The sequence below is a fragment of the Nerophis lumbriciformis genome, linkage group LG13 (assembly GCF_033978685.3).
Source record: "Nerophis lumbriciformis linkage group LG13, RoL_Nlum_v2.1, whole genome shotgun sequence".
NCBI classification, from domain to species: Eukaryota; Metazoa; Chordata; class Actinopteri; order Syngnathiformes; family Syngnathidae; genus Nerophis; species Nerophis lumbriciformis.
In genome coordinates, this window is record NC_084560.2 from 14,759,766 (window position 1) to 14,779,687 (window position 19,922).

Consider the following 19,922-nt stretch of genomic DNA (forward strand, 5'->3'; position numbering starts at 1 on the left):
AATTGATATTGGTAATGCTGGATAATACCAGGATAGTAAGGTAATAATGAGACAGTTATTAATGTACCTATTAAAACCAGTTTTATTTGTCAATTCAGTTAATCAAATTGTTCGTTTCATTTACAATCAGCACACTTCCTGTCCACTCTGGAAAAAGTTCACTTCATCTCTTTTGTTTGTACTATTTGTTTATACACTGTACTACTTCTCTTTCTCTTTATTTCCATGTTTCTCACCTACATGTTGCTGTGCTCAAAGTCTCCCAAATACCTCTTAAAGGTAAGGCTCTGCTCTGAGGTTATAGCCACATTTCCACCAACTGGTACAGTTCAGTTTGGAACCTGTCTTGAGTTTTTGCTATGGAGTGTGTACCGTATGGGATAACTACAGTACCATGCAAAGGCTTTTGATCTTCCACAGGCTAAACCTATACTGCTGTACAAGCTGTACACTGACTACCCTAAAGCAGATCCTAGTTTCACTTTTATAGTGTTGTCTCTTGAGAAGATATACTTTACTTGCTGAAGAGCAGAGGTGGGTAGAGTAGCCAGAAATTGTACTCAAGTAAGAGTACTGTTACTTTAGAGATTTATTACTCAAGTAAAAGTGAGGAGTAGGCACCCAAATATTTACTTGAGTAAAAGTAAAAAGTATGTTGTGAAAAAACTACTCAAGTACTGAGTAACTGATGAGTAACCTGTTTGTTTAATGATGACGGCAACAAATAATGCACACAAACATAAAAATAGCAATGAGCAAATTCAGAGCCAGGAATATCTCTTAAGCAACTAAAACAATAATATATATTAAATAATAGTACATTAACATAAACAAAATTAAGGCAAATTGAGCCTTAATTAACAGCACCATAGAAGGCAGAGATTACAAAGGAAAATAACAAGTTAGCCTTTACGCAAACCATAAACTGATAGGTGTGGGCTGCACCTGGGAACACACAGTGCACATCTGATTGGTGTTTCTATGCATGCGTGAGTGTGTGTGTGCGACTGTGCGTGTGTGTGTGTGTGTGTGTGTTTGTATGTCTATGAGGCTGCAGTGCGTTGATAAATGTCCCCACACGATGTACATTTGACAGTGATTCATAGCAGGGAAGCTAACATCAGGCTACGGTGACAGCCAAAATATCTACTAACGTTACTTACCGCGATGTGCTTCCTCAAATTTGACGTTGAGTTCATGTAAGGTTAAGTTTGTTGTTGTTTGCCCTTAAAACTTTATGTGCAGTTAATCATGTGACCGCCTGGCTCTGTTTGATTGGTGAAACGGAGTCAAACGTCACCAGTGACTGTATTTGATTGGTGAAACGCAGTCATAGATCCTACTTTGAAGGTCTGTCTGACAAACCAAAACAAACAAAGCGTGCGTTAACAGATCGATAAAAATCAGTAGCGAGTAGCGAGCTGCATGTAGATAAATGGAGCGGAGTAAAAGTAGCGTTTCTTCTCTATAAATATACTCAAGTAAAAGTAAACGTATGTTGTATTAAAACTACTCTTAGAAGTACAATTTATCCCAAAAGTTACTCAAGGAGATGTAACGGAGTAAATGTAGCGCGTTACTACCCACCTCTGCTGAAGAGTGAGATATGGCAAAGACTACCCTGACTATGGCAACACACGAACTGAAATGAATGCATACTTGCAAATGAGATTCAATGTCTAAGAAAACAATATATAACAACTGAACATTATTGCACATTAATGATAACCTGGAATAATGGTCCAAGAGCGTTAAAATATTGCATACTTTTTTTTTTAAATCAAACAAATGAACATTCATTACCACCAATGTACCCAAAATTGGTACTGTTGAGTATCGGTACCACTTCGTACCCATCCCTAGCAGTGTCCATCGGTCAGATACCATACATAGTTATTTTTGTAGCCTCACACAAAACGCAAAGAGTTGAAAACCTAAATGAACTGAACTTGGTGTTCACTCACACTCTTCAACTTCACTGTCATCCACATTTAAAGTATGTTTCTCTAACTTGGAATCTCACCAAGTTGCAGTTTTGATTGCTTTTGGCAATGAATTCGTTCAGATATTCTTTTAACAAGAAAAGACATTTTAATAACAAGTCGGCGTTATTGATGTAATATGTACGCCGCGGTGTTCTCAATCAAAGCTGGCAAGTATAGTTGAGAGAGAGTGACAGTCGCCAGCTCCAGCAGAATAAAGTCAAATGCGGGTAGTTAAGCTATTTTAAGTGTCACGCGCGCTTTTGTACTTGTGAATGATCATACATTCTCATGTAGCTCATGCAGAGAGCTTTAGACGTACCTTTCTTTCTCTGTTGAAATAAAGTATTAAGATATGCACTTTGCTACGTAGACTTACCATAAAATATCTATTGCTTCATTAATTTTGATGAAGCCATGAACTGCCAAAGCCATTAGAAAGCTTATATTGTGTCCTCGTTAATCCGTCGTCGGGAAGGCTCTATGCTTGATGACGGCTAGTCTCATTATTCAGACTGCTCCCCTATTCTCCCGTGCCCCACAGCAGCGCTGGCTTTTTCTCTAGATTGTTAGCTTTAATTGTTTATGGGGCCGTGTTATACAGACGCCACATTTAGTACAGCTGTGTGTTCCCAACCGGCCCATTTAGAACTGCTGGAATGATACCTTTATGTCTACAACATCAGCTCGCAAATAAACAGCAGCTAATTTAAAGGTGCTGCATAAGCAGGCACGCTCATCGATGCCCAGTGTTCATTGGCAATGTTTGTGTTCAGGTGGACACCATGGAGATGATGCGTCACCCTGAGGAAACCACCAGCATGAGGAGACAGACGGTTGCCTCGTATTTCCGTGTAGGTTTTCTTTTTCTCTTTGCTCATTGAATACAATGTATACAGTATTGGTTTGTACAGCATGCAGCAGCGTTATTCAACCGGCGCCTGGGAGCCCAATTAGGCCCGCAAATGACATCAGACCAGGCTGCACGTTTAGTTCAAAACATCAATCAATCACAACTTATTTGTATAGGCCGGGGGTCAGCAACCCAAAATGTTGAAAGAGCCATATTGGACCAAAAATACAAAAACAAATCTGTCTGGAGCCGCAAAAAATTAAAAAGGGGAACATTATCACCAGACCTATGTAAGCGTCAATATATACCTTGATGTTGCAGAAAAAAGACCATATATTTTTTTAACCGATTTCCGAACTCTAAATGGGTGAATTTTGGCGAATTAAACGCCTTTCTATTATTCGCTCTCGGAGCGATGACGTCACAACGTGACGTCACATCGGGAAGCAATCCGCCATTTTCTCAAACACATTACAAACACTGAGTCAAATCAGCTCTGTTATTTTCCGTTTTTTCGACTGTTTTCCGTACCTTGGAGACATCATGCCTCGTCGGTGTGTTGTCGGAGGGTGTAACAACACGAACAGGGACGGATTCAAGTTGCACCAGTGGCCCAAAGATGCGAAAGTGGCAAGAAATTGGACGTTTGTTCCGCACACTTTACCGACAAAAGCTATGCTACGACAGAGATGGCAAGAATGTGTGGATATCCTGCGAAACTCAAAGCAGATGCATTTCCAACGATAAAGTCAAAGAAATCTGCCGCCAGACCCCCATTGAATCTGCCGGAGTGTGTGAGCAATTCAGGGACAAAGGACCTCGGTAGCACGGCAAGCAATGGCGGCAGTTTGTTCCCGCAGACGAGCGAGCTAAACCCCCTGGATGTCTTGGCTCACACCGTCCCTTATGCCACCGAAGATGATCAAGAGAAGAATATCGACCCTAGCTTCCCTGGCCTGCTGACATCAACTCCAAAACTGGACAGATCAGCTTTCAGGAAAAGAGCGCGGATGAGGGTATATCTACAGAATATATTAATTGATGAAAATTGGGCTGTCTGCACTCTCAAAGTGCATGTTGTTGCCAAATGTATTTCATATGCTGTAAACCTAGTTCATAGTTGTTAGTTTCCTTTAATGCTAAACAAACACATACTAATCGTTGGTTAGAAGGCGATCGCCGAATTCGTCCTCGCTTTCTCCCGTGTCGCTGGCTGTCGTGTCATTTTCGTCGGTTTCGCTTGCATACGGTTCAAACCGATATGGCTCAATAGCTTCAGTTTCTTCTTCAATTTCGTTTTCGCTACCTGCCTCCACACTACAGCCATCCGTTTCAATACATGCGTAATCTGTTGAATCGCTTAAGCCGCTGAAGTCCGAGTCTGAATCCGAGCTAATGTCGCTATAGCTTGCTGTTCTATGCGCCATGTTTGTTTGTGTTGGCATCACTATGTGATGTCACAGGAAAATGGACGGGTGCATATAACGATGGTTAAAATCAGGCACTTTGAAGCTTTTTTTAGGGATATTGCGTGATGGGTAAAATTTTGAAAAAAACTTTGAAAAATAAAATAAGCCACTGGGAACTGATTTTTAATGGTTTTAACCCTTCTGAAATTGTGATAATGTTCCCCTTTAAAAGCCATATTACATACAGATAGTGTGTCATGAGATATACATTGAATTAAGATGACTTAAAGGAAGCTAAATGACCTCAAATATACCTACAAAGGAGACATAATGATGGAATATGTACATATAGCTAGCCTTAATAGCATGTTAGCATCGATTAGCTTGCAGTCATGCAGTGACCAAATATGTCTGATTAGCACTCCACACAAGTCAATAACATCAACAAAACTCACCTTTGTGCATTCATGCACAACGTTAAAAGTCTGGTGGACAAAATGAGACAGAAAAAGAAGTGGCATAAAACATGTCCTAGAAAGTCGGAGAAAGTTATACATGTAATCAAACTACGGTGAGTTCAAGGACCGCCAAAATTAGTAGGACAAAACGTTGCTCGCCAAATACTCGAATCAATGAAGCATGTTTAATATAAACAGTGTGATTTATAACAATTAGGGAGGTTTGTGTCATGTTTGTCCTACAGAAAACATATTAAAACAAAAAATATATTTTTTTCCCCTCATCTTTTTCCATTTTTTATACATTTTTGAAAAAGCTCCAGAGAGCCACTAGGGCAGCGCTAAAGAGCCGCGGGTTGCCGACCCCAGGTATAGGCCTTAAAGGCCTACTGAAATGCGATTATGTTATTTAAACGGGGATAGCAGGTCCATTCTATGTGTCATACTTGATCATTTTGCGATATTGCCATATTTTTGCTGAAAGGATTTAGTCGAGAACATCGACGATAAAGTTTGCAACTTTTGGTCGCTGATAAAAAAGCCTTGCCTGTACCGGAAGTTGCAGACGAGTAGCGTGACGTCACAGGTTGTGGCGCTCCTCACATCTGCACATTGTTTACAATCATGGCCACCAGCAGCGAGAGCGATTCGGACCAAGAAAGCGACGATTTCCCCATTAATTTGAGCGAGGATGAAAGATTCGTGGATGAGGAAAGTGAGAGTGAAGGACTAGAGGGCAGTGGGAGCGATTCAGATAGGGAATATGCTGTGAGAGGCGGGTGGGACCTGATATTCAGCTGGGAATGACTAAAACAGTAAATAAACACAAGACATATATATACTCTATTAGCCACAACACAACCAGGCTTATATTTAATATGCCACAAATTAATCCCGCATAACAAACACCTCCCCCCTCCCGTCCATATAACCCGCCAATACAACTCAAACACCTGCACAACACACTCAATCCCACAGCCCAAAGTACCGTTCACCTCCCCAAAGTTCATACAGCACATATATTTCCCCAAAGTCCCCAAAGTTACGTACGTTACATGCACATAGCGGCACGCACGTACGGGCAAGCGATCAAATGTTTGGAAGCAGCAGCTGCATGCGTACTCACGGTACCGTGTCTGCGCATCCAACTCAAAGTCCTCCTGGTAAGAGTGTCTGTTGTCCCAGTTCTCCACAGGCCAATGGTAAAGCTTGACTGTCATCTTCCGGGAATGTAAACAATGAAACACCGGCTGTCTTATCCGGCACAACAGTCAGGGGGTGCATTCTACGGCGGGGGTGCGTTATCCGGCACAACACCTGCCGCAATACACCGCTTCCCACCTACAGCTTTCTTCTTTGCTGTCTCCATTGTTCATTGAACAAATTGCAAAAGATTCACCAACACAGATGTCCAGAATACTGTGGAATTTTGCGATGAAAACAGACGACTTAATAGCTGGTCACCATGCTGTCCCAAAATGTCCTCTACAATCCGTGACGTCACGCGCAGGCGTCATCATACCGAGACGTTTTCAGCAGGATATTTCGCGCGAAATTTAAAATTGCACTTTAGTAAGCTAACCCGGCCGTATTGGCATGTGTTGCAATGTTAAGATTTCATCATTGATGTATAAACTATCAGACTGCGTGGTCGGTAGTAGTGGGTTTCAGTAGGTCTTTAAACTGCTTTTGTTGGGCACGTTCTGCAACTCTCCCCAAAGTTTCATGATGATTCTTTGCGTCAGCCTGCTCACAGATGGTTGGATAAACAGACACGAGCCAGCAGATGTGGTGTCAAAGGTGATCTTCCTGTCAGCACCAAGTGTCAGACATGCAAGAAAGGAGATCCAGGAACAGAAAAATACTTTCCAGATTTCTACCTCTATGAATACAAAAATGCCAGTTTTGATTGACACTACAGAGATGTTTTATTGAAGTGTTTGTTATTGTGGTTGTAGTTTGCTTTGGTTAAAAACTGGCCTGCATCATTTGAGATATTGTGGTTACCTTATTTACATTTTATCAGAAAAACTCCTGCTTTGCAGAGAAGTAGCACGTCACAAGACATTAAAACCAGAATAACGGTATTAGTGTTAGTATATTTTAAACAAGCATACAAAGTTACAATGTAGTCCATCGCATGTTTACAGCTTCACAATTCAGTAGCAAAATGCAGATTTTATTCAATCCTACCCATTCTCTGTTTTACAGCAATAACTAAATGGTAAATGGTCTGTATTTACAGTAAATAGCACTTTATCATACCTGCATGATAACCAAAGCGCTTTACATATACAAACCCCGTTTCCATATGAGTTGGGAAATTGTGTTAGATGTAAATATAAACGGAATACAATGATTTGCAAATCATTTTCAACCCATATTCAATTGAATGCACAACAAAGACAAGATATTTGATGTTCAAACTCATAAACTTAATTTTTGTTTTGCAAATACTAATTAACTTAGAATTTCATGGCTGCAACATGTGCCAAAGTAGTTGGGAAAGGGCATGTTCACCACATATCAAATTGTCAGCTTTTTTTCCCTCGTTTTATCACCAATTTTTGCTCTTTTTTTACATTTTTACTGTTGTTTTTAATCCAAAATGAAGCTCCAGGCTGCACTTTGGACACCCCGGTGTTGAAATACTGTTTTGTTGCATGGTCCCATTGTTCTCACTTTTAGAGGAAATGCCATGTTTCTGTCAAAACTGAAAGAACGAATATTTTTCGTGAGAAAATTCAAGTTGACTTATTCTCAGGCTAACGAGGGCCACAAGAAACAATGTGGCCCCCGGGCCTTGAGTTTGACACCTGTGGTCTATGGCCATGAATATTTACATTTCTTTTATTCTTTTTCTTTTTTTTTTTTTTTTTTTTCTCCTCTCTGAGCTGCCACCTTAACGTGGTAGAGGAGTTTGCGTGTCCCAATGATCCTAGGAGCTATGTTGTCCGGGGGCTTCTATGCCCCCTGGTAGGGTCTCCCAAGGCAAACTGGTCCTAGGTGAGGGATCAGACAAAGAGCAGCTCGAAGATCTCTATGAATAACACTGACAAGGAACCCAGATTTCCCTCGCCCGGACGCGGGTCACCGGGGCCCCCCTCTGGAGCCAGGCCCGGAGGTGGGGCACGATGGCGAGCGCCTGGTGGCCGGGCCTGTCCCCATGGGGCCCGGCCGGGCACAGCCCGAAGAGGCAACGTGGGTCCCCCCTCCAATGGGCTCACCACCCATAGCAGGGGTCATAGAGGTCGGGTGCGATGTGAGCTGGGCGGAAGCCGAAGGCAGGGCACTTGGCGGTCCGATCCTCGGCTACAGAAGCTAGCTCTTGGGACGTGGAACATCACCTCGCTGGGGGGGAAGGAGCCTGAGCTAGTGCGCGAGGTGGAGAAGTTCCGGCTAGATATAGTCGGACTCACTTCGACGCACAGCAAGGGCTCTGGAACCAGTTCTCTCGAGAGGGGCTGGACTCTCTTCCACTCTGGCGTTGCCGGCAGTGAGAGGCGACGGGCTGGGGTAGCAATTCTTGTTTCCCCCCGGCTCAGAGCCTGTACGTTGGAGTTCAACCCGGTGGACGAGAGGGTAGCTTCCCTCCGCCTTCGGGTGGGGGAACGGGTCCTGACTGTGGTTTGCGCTTACGCGCCAAACCGCAGCTCAGAGTACCCACCCTTTTTGGATTCACTCGAGGGAGTACTTGAGAGTGCTCCCCCGGGTGATTCCCTCGTTCTACTGGGGGACTTCAATGCTCATGTTGGCAGCGACAGTGAAACCTGGAGAGGCGTGATTGGGAAGAATGGCTGCCCGGATCTGAACCCGAGCGGTGTTTTGTTATTGGACTTTTGTGCCCGTCACAGATTGTCCATAACGAACACCATGTTCAAACATAAGGGTGTCCATATGTGCACTTGGCACCAGGACACCCTAGGCCGCAGTTCCATGATCGACTTTGTAGTTGTGTCATCGGATTTGCGGCCTCATGTTTTGGACACTCGGGTGAAGAGAGGGGCGGAGCTTTCTACCGATCACCACCTGGTGGTGAGTTGGCTGCGATGGTGGGGGAGGATGCCGGACAGACCTGGCAGGCCCAAACGCATTGTGAGGGTTTGCTGGGAACGTCTAGCAGAGTCTCCTGTCAGAGAGAGTTTCAATTCCCACCTCCGGAAGAACTTTGAACATGTCACGAGGGAGGTGCTGGACATTGAGTCCGAATGGACCATGTTCCGCGCCTCTATTGTCGAGGCGGCTGATTGGAGCTGTGGCCGCAAGGTAGTTGGTGCTTGTCGTGGCGGTAATCCTAGAACCCGTTGGTGGACACCGGCGGTGAGGGATGCCGTCAAGCTGAAGAAGGAGTCCTATCGGGTTCTTTTGGCTCATAGGACTCCTGAAGCAGTGGACAAGTACCGACAGGCCAAGCGGTGTGCGGCTTCAGCGGTCGCAGAGGCAAAAACTCGGACATGGGAGGAGTTCGGTGAGGCCATGGAAAACGACTTCCGGACGGCTTCGAAGCAATTCTGGACCACCATCCGCCGCCTCAGGAAGGGGAAGCAGTGCACTATCAACACCGTGAGGATGGTGTTCTGCTGACCTCGACTGCGGATGTTGTGGATCGGTGGAGGGAATACTTCGAAGACCTCCTCAATCCCACCAACACGTCTTCCTATGAGGAAGCAGTGCCTGGGGAGTCTGTGGTGGGCTCTCCTATTTCTGGGGCTGAGGTTGCTGAGGTAGTTAAAAAGCTCCTCGGTGGCAAGGCCCCGGGGGTGGATGAGATCCGCCCGGAGTTCCTTAAGGCTCTGGATGCTGTGGGGCTGTCTTGGTTGACAAGACTCTGCAGCATCGCGTGGACATCGGGGGCGGTACCACTGGATTGGCAGACCGGGGTGGTGGTTCCTCTCTTTAAGAAGGGGAACCGGAGGGTGTGTTCTAACTATCGTGGGATCACACTCCTCAGCCTTCCCGGTAAGGTCTATTCAGGTGTACTGGAGAGGAGGCTACGCCGGATAGTCGAACCTCGGATTCAGGAGGAACAGTGTGGTTTTCGTCCTGGTCGTGGAACTGTGGACCAGCTCTATACTCTCGGCAGGGTCCTTGAGGGTGCATGGGAGTTTGCCCAACCAGTCTACATGTGTTTTGTGGACTTGGAGAAGGCATTCGACCGTGTCCCTTGGGAAGTCCTGTGGGGAGTGCTCAGGGAGTATGGGGTATCGGACTGTCTGATTGTGGCAGTCCGCTCCCTGTATGCTCAGTGCCAGAGCTTGGTCCGCATTGCCGGTAGTACGTCGGACACGTTTCCAGTGAGGGTTGGACTCCGCCAAGGCTGCCCTTTGTCACTGATTCTGTTCATAACTTTTATGGACAGAATTTCTAGGCGCAGTCAAGGCGTTGAGGGGATCTGGTTTGGTGGCTGCAGGATTAGGTCTCTGCTTTTTGCAGATGATGTGGTCCTGATGGCTTCATCTGGCCAGGATCTTCAGCTCTCGCTGGATCGGTTCGCAGCCGAGTGTGAAGCGACTGGGATGAGAATCAGCACCTCCAAGTCCGAGTCCATGGTTCTCGCCCGGAAAAGGGTGGAGTGCCATCTCCGGGTTGGGAAGGAGATCTTGCCCCAAGTGGAGGAGTTCAAGTACCTCGGAGTCTTGTTCGCGAGTGAGGGAAGAGTGGATCGTGAGATCGACAGGCGGATCGGTGCGGCGTCTTCAGTAATGCGGACGCTGTATCGATCCGTTGTGGTGAAGAAGGAGCTGAGCCGGAAGGCAAAGCTCTCAATTTACCGGTCGATCTACGTTCCCATCCTCGCCTATGGTCATGAGCTTTGGGTTATGACCGAAAGGACAAGATCACGGGTACAAGCGGCTGAAATGAGTTTCCTCTGCCGGGTGGCGGGGCTCTCCCTTAGAGATAGGGTGAGAAGCTCTGCCATCCGGGAGGAGCTCAAAGTAAAGCCGCTGCTCCTCCACATCGAGAGGAGCCAGATGAGGTGGTTCGGGCATCTGGTCAGGATGCCACCCGAACGCCTCCCTAGGGAGGTGTTTAGGGCACGTCCGACCGGTAGGAGGCCGCGGGGAAGACCCAGGACACGTTGGGAAGACTATGTCTCCCGGCTGGCCTGGGAACGCCTCGGCGTTCCACAGGAAGAGCTGGACGAAGTGGCTGGGGAGAGGGAAGTCTGGGCTTCCCTGCTTAGGCTGCTGCCCCCGCGACCCGACCTCGGATAAGCGGAAGAAGATGGATGGATGGATGGATGGATGGATTATTCTTTTTTATTGTCACTGAAAAAATAAATACTACTACTGTTGTACTGTTACTGCTATATATCAGCCACCTTTTTTTATTTCACTACAGGATGGCGCCTCTCTGGTCCTGATCCAGTCCACTCTGACCTTGTCATCTTCTGATGTTTGCAGTACTCGCTGATGGACTTACTGTCCAAGATGGTGGTGGGTCAGCCTCACTTTGTACGCTGCATCAAGCCCAACGACGACAGGAAGGCGCTTAGCTTCTGCAAGGAGAGGGTGATGGTGCAGCTGCGCTACACGGGCATTCTAGAGACCGTCAACATCCGCCGCCAGGGCTACTCCCACCGCATTCGCTTTGAAGAGTTCGTCAACAGGTAAGACGCACAACGCGCTGCAGCGTGCACACACACACACACGCTGACTGAGATGGAGCAGAACAAGCGAGCCGTGGCCTGCATCAGACAAAACAGGAGTTCTTTAATTAGACTGGGTCTAAGTTGAGCCGCGCAAGAGGCTGACTAATTGGCAATCATTAGAATAAATCCTACAGCGCTCTTAACTGGATGGATGCGCTAGTTGAGGAAACACCAATGAAAGTGCGATTTTAAGGGGGTGATGCATTTTAAAGGCCTACTGAAACCCACTACTACCGACGACGCAGTCTGATAGTTTATACATCAATGATGAAATCTTAACATTGCAACACATGCCAATACGGCCGGGTTAGCTTACTAAAGTGCAATTTGAAATTTCGCTCGAAATATCCTGCTGAAAACGTCTCGGTATGATGACGCCTGCGCGTGACGTCACGGATTGTAGAGGACATTTTGGGACAGCATGGTGGCCAGCTATTAAGTCGTCTGTTTTCATCGCAAAATTCCACAGTATTCTGGACATCTGTGTTGGTGAATCTTTTGCAATTTGTTCAATGAACAAGGAGACAGCAAAGAAGAAAGCTGTAGGTGGGAAGCGGTGTATTGCGGCCGACTTCAGCAACACAAACACAGACGGTGTTTCATTGTTTACATTCCCGGAAGATGACAGTCAAGCTTTACCATTGGCCTGTGGAGAATTGGGACAACAGAGACTCTTACCAGGAGGACTTTGAGTCGGATACGTAGACGCGGTACCGTGAGTACGTATGCAGCTGCGGCTTCCAAACATTTGATCGCTTGCCCGTACGTGATAATATCAGTAATATCAGGTCCCACCTGCCTCTCACAGCATCTTCCCTATCTGAATCGCTCCCACTGCCCTCTAGTCCTTCACTCTCACTTTCCTCATCCACGAATCTTTCATCCTCGCTCAAATTAATGGGGAAATCGTCGCTTTCTCGGTCCGAATCGCTCTTGCTGCTGGTGGCCATGATTGTAAACAATGTGCGGACGTGAGGAGCTCCACAACCTGTGGCGTCACGCTACTCGTCTGCTACTTCCGGTACAGGCAAGGCTTTTTTATCAGCGAACAAAAGTTGCAAACTTTATTGTCGATGTTCTCTATTAAATCCTTTCAGCAAAAATATGGCAATATCGCGAAATGATCAAGAATGACACATAGAATGGACCTGCTATCCCCGTTTAAATAACAAAATGGCATTTCAGTAGGCCTTTAACAGTCTTGTCTTTACTATTCCAACGAGTTTGTTCTTATAATTCTGTAACCTGGAAAAACTGAGCGGGTCTATTCAGGGTCTTTTTTTCATATAAAAGGCGCACCGGTTTATAAGGCACATTAAAGGAGTCATATAATTGTTTATTTTTTTCTAAATGTAAAAGACTTCCTTGTGGTCTACATCAGGGTTCCCCAACCTTTTTTCCACCAGGGACCGGTTTAATGTATGCATTATTTTCACGGACCGACTTTCTACTTGTGGCAGATAAAAACAAATATGAGCATGAAAAATTTGCCTTTGGCTACAATCTGGCGCATTAACATTTTATATGTCCATAAATGTGCATTGTGTAATGCAGTGTTTTTCAACCACTGTGCCGCGGCACACTAGTGTGCCGTGAGATACAGTCTGGTGTGCCGTGGGAGATTATCTAATTCCACCTATTTGGGTTGAAAATAGAGATGTCCGATAATATCGGCCTGATATTATCGGCCGATAAATGCGTTAAAATGTAATTTCGGAAATTATCGGGATAGTTTTTTTTATTATCGGTATCGTTTTTTTAAAATTTTTATTAAATCAACATAAAAAACACAAGATACACTTACAATTAGTGCACCAACCCAAAAAAACTCCCTCCCCCATTTACGCTCATTCACACAAAAGGGTTGTTTCTTTCTGTTATTAATATTCTGGTTCCTACATTATATATCAATATATATCAATACAGTCTGCAAGGGATACAGTCCGTAAGCACACATGATTGTGCGTGCTGCTGGTCCACTAATAGTATTAACCTTTAACAGTTAAATTTTCATTAATTACTAGTTTCTATGTAACTGTTTTTATTTTTATTCAAGAAAATGTTTTTAATTTATTTATCTTATTTTATTTATTTTTCTTAAAAAGTACCTTATCTTCACCATACCTGGTTGTCCAAATTAGGCATAATAATGTGTTAATTCCACGACTGCATATATCGGTTGATATCGGTATCGGTTGATATCTGTATCGGTAATTAAAGAGTTGGACAATATCGGAATATCGGATATGGGCAAAAAGCCGTTATCGGACATCCCTAGTTAAAAATATTTTTTGCAAACCAGTAATTATAGTCTGCAAATGATGTGTTGTTGTTGTCGGTGCTGTCTAGATCTCGGCAGAGTGGCTGTGTAATACTCTTCCATATCAGTAGGTGGCAGCAGGTAGCTAATTGCTTTGTAGATGTCGGGAACAGCGGGAGGCAGTGTGCAGGTAAAAAGGTGTCTCATGCTTAAACCAAAAATAAACAAAAGGTGAGTGCCCCTAAGAAAAGGCATTGAAGCTTAGGGATGGCCATGCAGAATGAAACTAAAACTGAACTGGCTACAAAGTAAACAAAAACAGAATGCTGGACGACAGCAAAGACTTACTGTGGAGCAAAGACGGCGTCCACAAAATACATCCCAACATGACATGACAATCAACAATGTCCCAGCAAAGAAGGATTAAAAACAACTGAATTTTTCTTGATTGCTAAAACAAAGTAGATGTGGGAAATATCGCTCAAGGGAAGACATGAAGCTGCAACAGGAAAATACCAAAAAAAGAGAAAAAGCCACCAAAATAGGAGCGCAAGACAAGAAGTAAAACACTACACACAGTCAAACAGTCCAAATAAGTCAGGGTGTGCTGTGACAGGTGGTGACAGTACACCTACTTTGAGACAAGAGCTATAGTGATGCGTGCTTGGTTATGCTTTAAAGTCATATCCAACAATTGCGACAACGACTTTTTACTGTCAACAGAGTTTCGTTTTTTAATGATTTCTGCTGGTGGTGTGCCTCCAGATGTTTCCAACGCAAAAAATGTGCCTTGGCTCAAAAAAGGTTGAAAAACACTGCTCTAATGTACTATAATAAAGGAGTTCTATTAACAAGCTTATTAGTGTGTTTAGTGAGACGGAGAAAATGTGGTAGTTTATAAATTAATTTATGTTTCTGTGCGGGCCGGTAGCAAATGCGTCACGGACCGATAACGTTCCCCGGACCGGTTGTTGGGGACCACTGGTCTACATAACATGTAATGGTGGTTCTTTGGTCAAAATGTGGCATAGATGATGTTTTACACATCATCTTCAAGTCACTTTCTGACAGTCTCTTCAGGATGCGCCGTTTTGTGGGCGCTCTTATTTACGTGCTTCCACTTGGACAGCGTCCTCTCCCCATCATCTTTGTTGTAGCGGTGTAGCGTGCAAGGATGGGAGTGGAAGAATCTCACTGTGAGACAGATGTGTTCACCACTGCCACACAGTGAAACAAAACAAAATAAAAGTAAAGTAGAGTTATGGTTTCTAGTAATACAAGTTTCATCGCCAAATAACCAATAAATCGACTATTAGACAAGCTTGAAATGAAAGGATACTTACTTTATATTTCTTCTGAAATATTCCAGCCACCTCAAAGATGAAGTCTCTGAGGGGATACGCAATTTAATTCAAATTAATTGAAATTATTGCTTGCTAAGTCTCACTGCTTTAGGGAATCTTAAAACGACACACTTCAACTTGGACCAGTTGTGTTGTGTCTTTCTAATTGTACTCCTGAGGAAATGATTGGAGTGCATGGAATGTTTACTATCTTGGATGTTTTTTTAAACAAAAAGATAACAACAATATTACTTTTAAAGTTTATTGTAGCTCATAAATCATGCCTCTCACCTGGAAAGTAGATGGCTGAGAATATAATCCAACAAGTTGGAACACTTTGACCGCCATGTATGACCATGAACTGGCGAGGACGACAGAAAAAAGCAGTGTTTCCCCTATGCCCCCCACCCCCACCCTTTGTTTCTTTGCGAGGATTATGACGCATGTTTCATTTAAATGGGAATATATTAACATCCTATCAGTCTGCATCCTAATGACAGCAGACCTTGCACAGTAAGTGATGTTTTATTATGTTTGTTGGCTCCCATAAAGTCTACAGTGAGCAGAAATCAGTGAAGAAAAAAAAGCAAACGTTGTGATGCGTTTTTGAAATTAATGCGCCGAGTATGCTTAAAATTATCTAAATATGTCAATATTAAATGTTATTATAAATGTGCCCGTTACTACATTACATATATACTTACTGCATGTACGTTTGTACAAATCCCGTTTCCATATGAGTTGGGAAATTATGTTAGATGTAAATATAAACGGAATACAATGATTTGCAAATCATTTTCAACCCATATTCAGTTGAATGCACTACAAAGACAACATATTTGATGTTCAAACTCATAAACTTTATTTTTTTTTGCAAATATCATTAACTTAGAATTTCATGGCTGCAACACGTGCCAAAGTAGTTGGGAAAGGGCATGTTCACCACTGTGTTACATGGCCTTTCCTTTTAACAACACTCAGTAAACGTTTCGGAACTGAGGAGACACATTTTTTAAGCTTCTCAGGTGGAATTATTTCCCATTCTTGCTTGATGTACAGCTTAAGTTGTTCAACAGTCCGGGGGTCTCCGTTGTGGTATTTTAGGCTTCATAATGTGCCACACATTTTCAATGGGAGACAGGTCTGGACTACAGGCAGGCCAGTCTAGTACCCGCACTCTTTTACTATGAAGCCACGTTGATGTAACACGTGGCTTGGCATTGTCTTGCTGAAATAAGCAGGGGCGTCCATGGTAACGTTGCTTGGATGGCAACATATGTTGCTCCAAAATCTGTATGTACCTTTCAGCATTAATGGCCCCTTCACAGATGTGTAAGTTACCCATGTCTTGGGCACTAATACACCCCCATACCATCACAGATGCTGGCTTTTCAACTTTGCGCCTATAACAATCCGGATGGTTCTTTTCCTCTTTGGTCCAGAAGACACGACGTCCACAGTTTCAGAAAACAATTTGAAATGTGGACTCGTCAGACCACAGAACACTTTTCCACTTTGTATCAGTCCATCTTAGATGATCTCAGGCCCAGCGAAGCCGACGGCGTTTCTGGGTGTTGTTGATAAACGGTTTTCGCCTTTTAACTTGCACTTACAGATGTAGCGACCAACTGTAGTTACTGACAGTGGGTTTATGAAGTGTTCCTGAGCCCATGTGGTGATATCCTTTACACACTGATGTCGCTTGTTGATGCAGTACACCCTGAGGGATCGAAGGTCACGGGCTTAGCTGCTTACGTGCAGTGATTTCTCCAGATTCTCTGAACCCTTTGATGATATTATGGACCGTAGATGGTGAAATCCCTAAATTCCTTGCAATAGCTGCTTGAGAAAGGTTTTTCTTAAACTGTTCAACAATTTGCTCACGCATTTGTTGACAAAGTGGTGACCCTCGCCCCATCCTTGTTTGTGAATGACTGAGCATTTCATGGAATCTACTTTTATACCCAATCATGGCACCCACCTGTTCCCAATTTGCCTGTTCACCTGTGGGATGTTCCAAATAAGTGTTTGATGAGCATTCTCAACTTTATCAGTATTTATTGCCACCTTTCACAACTTCTTTGTCACGTGTTGCTGGCATCAAATTCTAAAGTTAATGATTATTTGCAAAAAAAAAAAAATGTTTATCAGTTTGAACATCAAATATGTTATATATATCGGGGGCGGTACCTCTGGATTGGCAGACCGGGGTGGTGGTTCCTCTCTTTAAGAAGGGGAACCGGAGGGTGTGTTTCAACTATCGTGGGTTCACACTCCTCAGCCTTCCCGGTAAGGTCTATTCAGGTGTACTGGAGAGGAGGCTACGCCGGATAGTCGAACCTCGGATTCAGGAGGAACAGTGTGATTTTTTTCCTGGTCGTGGAACTGTGGACCAGCTCTATACTCTCGGCAGGGTGCATGGGAGTTTGCCCAACCAGTCTACATGTGCTTTGTGGACTTGGAGAAGGCATTCGACTGTGTTCCTCGGGAAGTCCTGTGGGGAGTGCTCAGAGAGTACGGGGTATCGGACAGTCTGATTGTGGCGGTCCGCTCCCTGTATGATCAGTGTCAGAGCTTGGTCCGCATTGCCGGCAGTAAGTCGGACACGTTTCCAGTGAGGGTTGGACTCCGCCAAGGCTGCCCTTTGTCACCAATTCTGTTCATAACTTTTATGGACAGAATTTCTAGGCGCAGTCAGGGCCTTGAGGGGATCCGGTTTGGTGGCTGCAGGATTAGGTCTCTGCTTTTTGCAGATGATGTGGTCCTGATGGCTTCATTTAGCCAGGATCTTCAGCTCTCACTGGATCGGTTCGCAGCTGAGTGTGAAGCGACTGGGATGAGAATCAGCACCTCCAAGTCCGAGTCCATAGTTCTCGCCCGGAAAAGGGTGCCCCAAGTGGAGGAGTTCAAGTACCTCGGAGTCTTGTTCACGGGTGAGGGAAGAGTGGATCGTGAGATCAACAGGCGGATCGGTGCGACGTCTTCAGTAATGCGGACGCTGTATCGATCCGTTGTGGTGAAGAAGGAGCTGAGCCGGAAGGCAAAGCTCTCAATTTACCAGTCGATCTACGTTCCCGTCCTCACCTGTGGTCATGAGCTTTGGGTTATGACCGAAAGGACAAGATCACGGGTACAAGCGGCCGAAATGAGTTTCCTCCGCAGGGTGGCGGGGCTCTCCCTTAGAGATAGGGTGAGAAGCTCTGCCATCCGGGAGGAGCTCTAAGTAAAGCCGCTGCTCCTCCACATGGAGAGGAGCCAGATGAGGTGGTTCGGGCATCTGGTCAGGATGCCACCCGAATGCCTCCCGAGGGAGGTGTTTAGGGCACGTCCGACCAGTAGGAGGCCACGGGGAAGACCCAGGACATGTTGGGAAGACTATGTTTCCCGGCTGGCCTGGGAATGCCTCGGGATCCGCCGGGAAGAGATGGACAAAGTGGCTGGGGAGAGGGAAGTCTGGGATTCCCTGTTTAAGCTGCTGCCCCCGCGACCCGACCTCGGATAAGAGGAAGAAGATGGATGGATGCACGCTACGAAACACTCGCTGAAACTTTAGGGTGTGTTGCTGAATCTCCATAACTTGCTACACACCTTTGAGCGACTGTAAAGCAAGTGATGGGGACGGCGTGGCTCGGTTGGTAGAGTGGCCGTGCCAGCAACCTGAGGGTTCCTGCTTTGGTCCCCGGCTTCCGCCATCCTAGTCACGTCTGCTGTGTCCTTGAGCAAGACACTTCACCCTTGCTCCTGATGGGTCGTGGTTAGGGCCTTGCATCTGCGTGTGAATGTGTGTGTGAATGGGTGAATAGTGTTGAGTACCTTGAAGGTAGAAAAGCTATCCAAGTATTGACCGTGATGCTGCAGTGTTTCCCAGCCATGGATCATCCTCATCCTACCTGAGCCACACAGGCTGTCCAAATGGCTAAACTCAACTTTAAATGAAAACTGATTTAAACGCATCCTCTCATATCAAAGGCTTGTCTGATGTTGTGAGCGGCGCTTTTTATTTATCATCAAAGAAATATCAGGTATCAACAGGAATACCAAAATGAAGACTAAGGCGGGGGAACGCAGTTCAAAGAAGTTTTCCTCTCCACTGTTGTTTTTCTCAGGAACACCAGAACAGAAGAGATGAATTAGCAATAGTTTTGGAGCTTTCATGCGCCACTTTTGTGCCACTTTGTCCCGTGCTGGTATTTTGTAAACCACAACTAACGAGGATCCGTGGTTGCATGTGAGGCAAGTAGGTGGATGTCTGCCAGTGACTTGCGGTGAGGTTCATGGCTGGTGAGGCACTGACTTCATCACAGTCAGATTTACAAACATATGAACCCTAAAGAGTATCTTATTCACCATTTGATTGGCAGCAGTTAACGGGTTATGTTTAAAAGCTCATACCAGCATTCTTTACACCAGTGGTCCCCAAACTACGGCCCGCGGGCCGGATCCGGCCCCCCAGCATCCAAAATCCGGCCCACAGGAAGTCCCAAGTAAAAAAAAAAAGTTTTTATTTATTTATTTATTTTTATTTTTATTTATTTTTTATTTTTCCTTTCTAATCCATTTTCTACCGCTTGTTACTCTTGGTGTCTCCTAGTCGCTCAGGCAAATCATATTGTCTAAAAATGAATTTTCCCATCGATAACGTGACATTGTTAAATGTTGATGAACATCAATGTTAATTGATGTTAAATGACAAAGGCCCCCGGCCAAATTTTTTTAACCCAATGCGGCCCCCGAGTCAAAAAGTTTGGGGACCCCTGCTTTCCACATACAAACTGTAGCACACAAAAAAGCACATTTAATTAAAACATTTTAGTATGGTCTTACCTTTACTTATAAATTAAGTCCATGCACCGCTCTTTCTGAACAAAAGCATCGATAACTTGTTTATAGAAGTCTTCCTTATCTTTTTTCAGTTTTAAAAGTCTCTCTGTTTCGATGGAGATCTTCCTTTAATTATTACCTCCT

At 44.8% G+C, this 19,922-nt stretch overlaps 1 protein-coding gene across 6 annotated transcripts in view; it reads left to right on the forward strand.

Moving 5' to 3' along the window:
- Positions 1–19,922, forward strand: part of myo3b (myosin IIIB) — a 304,160-nt gene that overhangs the window by 137,907 nt on the left and 146,331 nt on the right. For 5 of the 6 annotated variants that reach the window (XR_009816499.2, XM_061971641.2, XM_061971640.2 and 2 more), the window contains 3 exons: positions 259–279; positions 2,759–2,836; positions 11,107–11,312. Coding sequence is in view for 5 of the 6 variants with exons in the window: in XM_061971641.2 (XP_061827625.1) it covers positions 259–279; positions 2,759–2,836; positions 11,107–11,312 (305 nt within the window). In the remaining variant the exon portion in view is untranslated. The remainder of the gene's footprint in view (positions 1–258; positions 280–2,758; positions 2,837–11,106; positions 11,313–19,922) is intronic. The other variant, XM_061971644.2, reaches the window with a different exon arrangement.